The sequence below is a fragment of the Microchirus variegatus genome, assembly GCF_963457635.1.
Source record: "Microchirus variegatus genome assembly, chromosome: 23".
NCBI classification, from domain to species: Eukaryota; Metazoa; Chordata; class Actinopteri; order Pleuronectiformes; family Soleidae; genus Microchirus; species Microchirus variegatus.
The window spans coordinates 7,034,111-7,041,960 of record NC_139824.1 but is presented as its reverse complement, the minus strand read 5'-3'; the positions used below and the strand labels follow the sequence as shown (position 1 = coordinate 7,041,960).

Below are 7,850 nucleotides of genomic sequence, written 5' to 3'. Positions count from 1 at the left end.
GTATGGAGATGAAGTGCAAATCTTGGGTTTTGCAGTTTATTTAAGCTCATACAAACTTTTTGAATTTATATACTTGTTAGTTAGATTAGTAAAGCTATGGAAGAAAAAGTTTGCCTTACATTCTTTAAGTCATAGTTATGTGTTATTGTTTTCAGGGTCTCTGTAACACTGACATGTCATTATGAACATTACATTACATGTCACTTAGCCAACACTTTTATCCAAAGAGACTTACAAGGGAATTGAGTACAGTCAGTGATGGAGTTGAACTTGTGACCATGATGTCTCTGCAGAAAGCGGTATCGGTCTTAACCACTGATCACACATCAGCCAAAGCAGAACTTAATCTCTGTCAACATGTCATAAAGACCAGTTTCTGGGTGTTATTTTTAGATAATTTGGTTGGTGTAGTGGTTAGCACTCTTGCATTTGCAGCAAGAAGACCCGGGTTCCTGGGTTCAAGCCCTGTTTTGGGACAACTTCAGAACAAGGGCCTTTCTGCAAGGAGTTTGCATGTTCTCCCCGTGTGTGTGTGTGGGTTTTCTCCTGGTTCTCCTTTTTTTTCGTAAAGAATACTTTTTACAGTTATGGCTGCAGAACTACACTGTTTGCACTGGTACTTTACACAATAATAAGCACATTTTACTGTTTTATTGTATGATTTTCAGATAAGTTTGTGTTAACCTCCATGACTTGATTCAAAATAGTTAAATATTATGTGGTTATTGATAGGCTTGGGATGAAGTTAACTTCATTTATATCATATCCAGAGTTCACTGTGCTTTACAGAAAGAAGAGTACAGGAAGCGAAAGAAAGTGTGACCATTTTCTTTGGGAATTTGGGGGATTTCAAACCAACACTAACAATATAATTTAAAAGAAGATTCCTTTTTATTATTATTATTGTATTTTAGTACCTTTATTAACCATTTTAATTGTTTACCTCCAGGACATTGTAAAGAAGAATGAATTCAGATGTGTTTATGTTGTTGTATAATTTGTCATATGCAATGAAATGTTATGGAAAGGTAGAGCAAATCAAGTCACTATTCACAACACTAGAAAAAACAATAAATATAAGCAATAGTATCGAATATAAACATTAAGATACATCCAAAGAATGAATGCGGGGAGAAAAGGATTGTAATCTCTCAATCTGTAAGACATAATTGATATATAAATATAGCCGATACTCAAGTAAAGGATCAGGCAAAGCCAGGTAAAAAGATACGCCAAGTCTGCTCCGTCTCCGCTCAGCGGGGATTGTTCGGTGTTTAAAACAAGCGTACCTCAAAGTGACGTCAGCATCTTTGTTTACGCGCCGGTCTCCTCCTCATCTCAGCTCATTTCACTCGCTCATTAGCGACTCCTCTGCTTCTTCTGTATCTTTAGTCCGTGAAGGCTACTGTTTAACACGCGGGGCGTGCAATTTGACTGTTTGTTTTGCGGTTAACTATTCGACTCTCAAACATGTCGGTTAATGGGCCTGGGTGTGGAGAAGACTCTACAGACGCGAAGCAAAGCGGCGGGCAGCGGTGAGTCATGATTTATTTAGCTAGTTAGCTGTCTCCATCCAATGTTGTTTGTCGTTAGCAGACAGCGATGCGGTTCGGTGTCAATATTTCTACTACTCTTATTAACTCACCTACTGTTTACAGTACGCTAGCTTTAGTTGTATCATTGAATGAATGTCTTGAGTACAGCATTGATTTAGGTTGCTATATTTTTTGAGCCATGCTCTGTTGTTGTCCTTCAGGTCAGATGGGTCCTCGGTTGACGCCATGGCCGTGGATGCCAAGTCCCACTCCCACAGCTTCAGATACAGCCTGGATTTCCCCAGCATCGGCCAGTGCATCATCATCAACAACAAGAACTTCGACAGGGAAACAGGTCTTTATTCAGCAGGATGTTGTTGTGCTTCTTTGGGCAGGACTGTGGTCACTTCTCGTGAAGAACACCGGAAAAAAAATGTGTGACAGATCAGTTTACATTTAAAGCATTATCACGTTGTTTGATTGTACTGTAGGCAAAGTGCAATATCTACACTTGGACAATGGAAAATGGAAAGTCATAGTCAGAAAAAAGAGAGCAATCAGACAGCACAAACCTTCACAAAGGCTGCTCATTTTCCCCTCCAGCTGCCACTAACCGGAATATTTAGTTTCCTGTCAGTTTCCATAAACATCTCCAACTTGGGCCTTTAGTTATGGTAGATACATTTAGTGAGAGGTCAGAAAGCCCTGATGGTGTTTGTGAATCTATGTGTTAGATGATTTAATTTTTGTGCAGGTGGCCGACCAGCCAGTGCTTGTTTATTTTATTTTATCTTAAATTAAATTAATTAAATTGTGTGATCACTGGACACAGTGGGACTCGGTGTTGTCAGGGTGGTGTTTCTGTTGTTATTTCAAGTGTTCATACATGGCCTGGTGTTGTTTGGTTGATATGAAGGGTCTTGGTACAGAAATAGAATTAACTTAAAAGTACATCTTTACTCTTTTAGCTTGCCATGAGGCTTCACATCAAGCATCCAGGTGTTTCTAGATTATCATGCTACTGGACTCAATTTATGGGTCAATGTTGCTCATGTTGCTGCATCTCATGGCAGTTTACCTACAAAATTAGAACAAGCAGGCATATATGCGTCCTTGCATTGCATAACATAGTACAATTACTGTCAGTGCCTGGTGACATCGGGAAGTTTTAGTTTCCCACATGACTTGACTTGCTGTTATCATGTGAATATTCATGGTTTATTTGGTTCCTCTTTAAAGTTTGTTGTAGATAGTAGAGAATTTATGTATCAGGACGATTGTTATATAACTTTTAAGGTGAGCGTAATCAGAATGACAGTATTAACTGATCTGTACTGATGTAGTTTTGTTGTCAGAGTTGTGGTGTACAAACCCGCTTGGCAGGACTAACGGAGTACACATGACTGCTTGCTCACATATGAATGGGGCAAACATCATCAGCAGTTAAGACTGTAAGATTTGATTATGTCTTTTCAGCTGTTCAACCAAAACAGAATCTTGTTAATGCAGTTTTGTGCATATTCCTCTTCCCCCTGTTTAAAATGAGCAATCTAGTCATCACACAGCTGCCGTAGCTAACATACTAGAGATATTCATTCCTCAAACAGACAGTGGTGGCTCAGTGACAGCTGAAACATAATTGTGCCCACCCACACTTGCTATAAATGGTGACGGTGTGCAACTGGAAGTTGTAAAGCTGTAAATTCAGATCAGGATGCACAAAGAGCTTGTTGGAAGGAGCAGTTTTATCTGGTTAACTTAGTGCTGCAAAACAAGTCAAACGGAGAATATTAATACAATGAATTTACAGATGAAATCAATTGCAAACTGTTTTAATTTTGTGTATGCTTTTCCCCCACAGTATTCAGTCTGTTAGTACTAAAAATAACTAACAATGACTTTTCCACGACATAGTACCGCCTCGCTTTTGCCATGCTCGACTCTACACGGTTTGGTTGGTTTTCCATAGTACCTCCTCAACGTGGGCAAAGGCATGAAACTGCCGTGACTTTGTTTTGCACGAGACACACAAACTTGTGACTTGTAAAGCAGTTGTTTTCGGTGTACTGATTCATTAGAATCAGTTAATTTAAAAAGAGCAGGTACTACAAAAGTACCAGGTAGTATCCCTAATGGAAACACAAAATAACTGTGCCGTGTTGAGGCGAGTCGCACTGGGACCGTGTAGTGGAAAAGCATCATATGTTCTTGGCAAGTGTGATGGTGATTTTGCAAATTTCAAAGCCAGTAAGTCCATTACTTATAGATTTAGGTGTTTCAACTTTTTCACAAGCTCTGTTCAGCATATAAACAACATTTTCTGTGTGCCAATAGCATTTTAAAATAATATTACAGATTCTGTAAATATTTCTTTTGGTCGAGTTTTGCAGTATCTTCGCCATCATTTACTAGCAGAGATGGAAGATATATCGCAGTATCTCAATCACCTGCTTTTATTTTATTCTCTGATGACAGAGATGCATCATCACACCAACTGCTTCTTGTGCGCCATATAATACTGTATCCATTTAAGCAGATTTATCTGATTTTGACACAATGCAAAGAGCACAATGCCACGACTATGGTGGACAGTCTATAACAACAATGTAATTTGTCATACATACTCGAAGCTCCCACCATATCACAAAAAGGTGTTTAATGTGCTCCAGTGTGTAGCAGTGGTAAAATTGTTATGGTGATTCCTCTTCATAAGTGTGTTTTCAATGTTTTTGTCGAGTAAACACAACTTTTTTTCTCCCTTTTTGAAGGCATGAATCAGCGAAATGGTACTGATGTAGATGCTGCCAACATGATGAAAGTGTTTGCTAAGTTGGGTTATAAAGTGAAGGTATACAATGACCAGACAGTTGACCAGATTGTACATGTGTTAACAGCTGGTAGGTGCATCCTCATACAACATCTTTCTCTAAAATCAGCCATTTTATCAACACATTGAGTGCTATTGCTGTTGTTTTTTTCAGTGTCAAAGGAAGATCACAGCTGCTCGGCCTCATTCATCTGTGTTTTGTTGAGTCATGGAGACGAGGGGATATTCTTTGGAACAGACCGCTCGGTAGAGCTCAAGTATCTCACGTCACTTTTTCGAGGTGATCGCTGCAAATCGTTGGTGGGAAAACCCAAACTCTTCTTTATCCAGGTATTTTATGGATTGTTTCTTCTGCACTAAATTTAAACAGCCATGCTTAAAGCGGACCTAGAACGGAAGTTCCAATTAACGTTAAAGTTTTTTTGGTGTGTATCTGCGCCATTACCTCGTTTATGAAGCCCATAAGGTTAGAAACAAACAGTTCAGCCACTGCTGAGAACGCTGTGTTGTATTGTAATCTCGGGCTCAGATTTCTGAAAAAACCTGGTCCGGTTATGTAATCAGCATTTCTCAGTGGATCCTCCTGGTCCGGGCACTAGTCCAGGCATATCCGTTTGCGTACATTGTACCGCAGAAGAAGAAGAGGTGTTTCGCTTGCTACAGTGTCTTCTGACTCTGTGTCCTACTCCGGGTCAAAGTCGTAAAAGGGACTGCGGCAGGAGTCGTGATGAAGCCATTTTTCTCGTTGGCTGGCCACTCACAACACAGTCTGTCTTCTGGGTGTGAGATTTAAGTCTGAAACAGCGTGGCTGACGAGAGCGTCAGTAAATAGAGATTTCTATTGTCTTGTTTCCAGCAATTACGAGGTTTTTGACCATAAAAACAAGTTAATGTATGCAAGTAGACCCCCATAGCTCGCATATATGTGCGACAGGACCACTCTACGGGAGCTTTAACTAAACTAAATGTGTAACTGAATATGAGCAACAGTTGCTTGACTTTGATGATGTGACCAGTTGTTTTTCACACTTTGTAGGCCTGCAGAGGCACTGATCTGGATGCAGGAATAGAGGCAGACTCTGGAGAAGATGGCACAACAAAGATTCCTGTGGAAGCGGACTTTCTTTATGCCTTCTCCACAGCACCAGGTCAGCACACATGCATTCAAACACACTTTTTTTGGGATAGCCTACCTTTTCAAATGTTGCATTGATACAACTCAAATTCCATGTACAGGCTACTACTCGTGGAGGAATACTATGACCGGGTCCTGGTTTATCCAGTCCTTGTGCGACATGATCTGTAAATATGGAAAAGAACTGGAGCTCCAGCACATCATGACTCGTGTGAACCACAAGGTGGCAGTAGAGTTTGAGTCTCTCTCTAATTCACCAGGTTTTCATGCAAAGAAACAAATCCCATGCATTGTGTCCATGCTGACCAAAGAGATGTATTTTGTCCCTTGATGTAGTCTTGGCAGAGCTTCAGCTGCAGGGGAAAATCTTGGGTGTCCCAATAATCAATCATTTTAGTTTACACATCACGACTGAATATCTCTGAAACCTCATCTAAGATGTGATGCAAAATTGCCGTTTTGTCAGAAGCTTGGGGTTATAAGGTTCTTATTTTGTGGGGTGCTATTATAAGATATATATAGCAATACATGTTTTATATCTCGGGGTACATTCTTTTTACACATCCACTCTATAAAATGTATTTTATAGAGTTTAGTCTATAAAATACATTTTATAGATTTTACTCCAATATTTATTCTAGTAAACGCTTGAAATAAAAAAGTCACTTCCTTTTCATGCAATCATGGGGAATCTGCAGTGAAGATAAGAGGGACCTTGTAATGCCAAGCTCACAGTGTGTAGCCAGGAGTTGCCTCTGCTCTTTACAACAAACACATTTCAGGGAAAATACTGAGAGTTTGAGAGGAAGTTTTGACCTTTTTGTATCTGTTCAATCATGAAAAGATTGATGTGCTCCAGCACCAGCAACAGTTTGACTTAAGTCGAAGCAACAATGGATCAGGTGTCTTTTATATTCTTGGTTTCTCTTTGTTCCTTTTTATAATCTTGAGAAACTTGAGCCATATGCTGTCATTCAGTGACTTTCTGCCCAGAGAACTGAGTCTAAACTGAGCCTAAATCAAATAATCATATTCAGGAGAATCCAGTAAGCTATTGTGTGTTTTCTTATTTTAAAGGCTAAGTGTTTTTCACAAAATGTTTTCTTTCATTAAATGAACTGCTGCCAGTAAATGAGTGGGAACACACTGGCTTCTTCATAGCATTCATGAGTAACGTTAGCCAACCTGCATGATGCTGTCATTTGAGACTCACAAATAGTTATTCATACTTGACTTTTCTTATTTAGCTGTGCTTCTTGATTGTTGTTTTGGGTGGTGTTGTGGTTTTTAAATATGTGATGAGCAATGTGATGCTGTTACTTGATTTTCTATAATGTTACCTTTAAATTCTTTCTTTTCTTTTTTAAACACCTACTAATAGACATTTTGTGAAACTGTTTGTTAATTATCATCAGCGTTGGTTGATTTCTGGCAAAGCTCAATTTGTGTTGTAGTCCAGGTCATTTTTAAGACTGGTCTAGTGAACTGTGTGTTTTCAAAATTGCATGTGAATAATTCAACAACATTATTAGACAATCCACTGTTAAGTCCTCTCAGTGCACTGCAGTTTGCTGTGAAACTGTATTTTTTTGTAATATCACTGTTTTGTAAGCAGTTTGTTTGATGTGAGTTTTTCTCCCTAAAAGATAAAGACCCGTTTTCACAGCATCACTTATTGCTTTTCTTTATATCTTGTAAAGATTTAACCTCCACAAACACTGCAGAGGGTTTATTTGTGTGCACTGTGTTAAGTGTAAATAGGCAGGGCTACTCCAGATTTGACTTGCCTGAAGGTGAGAAGAACTGGGCCACCAGATTCTGAGACCCAAGGCCAAATAAAACTAGACTTCACTTTTCTTCATTGCCAGCACAGAGGCACTTCACCTAAACCTGCTTCCACAAAGACACTTATTACTTGTTACTAAGGTTTCCAGTGGACGGTGATAAAACACTTATTTCTTTTAACAAATATTTCCTATACTACTTTCGGCTTCTCCCTTTAGGGGTTGCCACAGCAGATCATCTGCCTCCATCTTGTGTCCTCTTCTGTTACACCAACTGCCCTCATGTCCTCCTTCACAACAACCATGAACCTTCTCTGTGGTCTACCTCTTTCCCTTCTGCCCGGCAGCTCCATCTTCAACACCCTTTGTCCAATATAATCACGATCTCTCCTCTGCATGTGACCAAACCATCTCAACCTTACCTCTCATATCTTTTTCCAATTTATTCAACCTGAGCTGTCCCTGGGTTATGCTAATTTCTAATCCTGTCCATCATGATCACTCCCAACAAAAGTCTCAGCATATTCACCTCTGCCAATATCTCCATTTTGTAACCTAACCCTATAACA

The 7,850-nt window shown here is 39.4% G+C and overlaps 1 protein-coding gene across 1 annotated transcript; it reads left to right on the top strand.

Annotated features, from left to right (window-relative positions):
* Positions 1–1,448: 1,448 nt before the first annotated feature.
* casp3a (caspase 3, apoptosis-related cysteine peptidase a) lies at positions 1,449–7,082 on the top strand. The gene is made up of 6 exons (XM_083909155.1): positions 1,449–1,535; positions 1,757–1,890; positions 4,304–4,432; positions 4,517–4,692; positions 5,399–5,510; positions 5,599–7,082. The coding sequence occupies exons 1-6, from the start codon at positions 1,471–1,473 to the stop codon at positions 5,826–5,828; spliced, it is 846 nt and encodes a 281-aa protein (XP_083765281.1). The 5' UTR covers positions 1,449–1,470; the 3' UTR covers positions 5,829–7,082.
* The last annotated feature ends 768 nt before the right edge of the window (positions 7,083–7,850 follow it).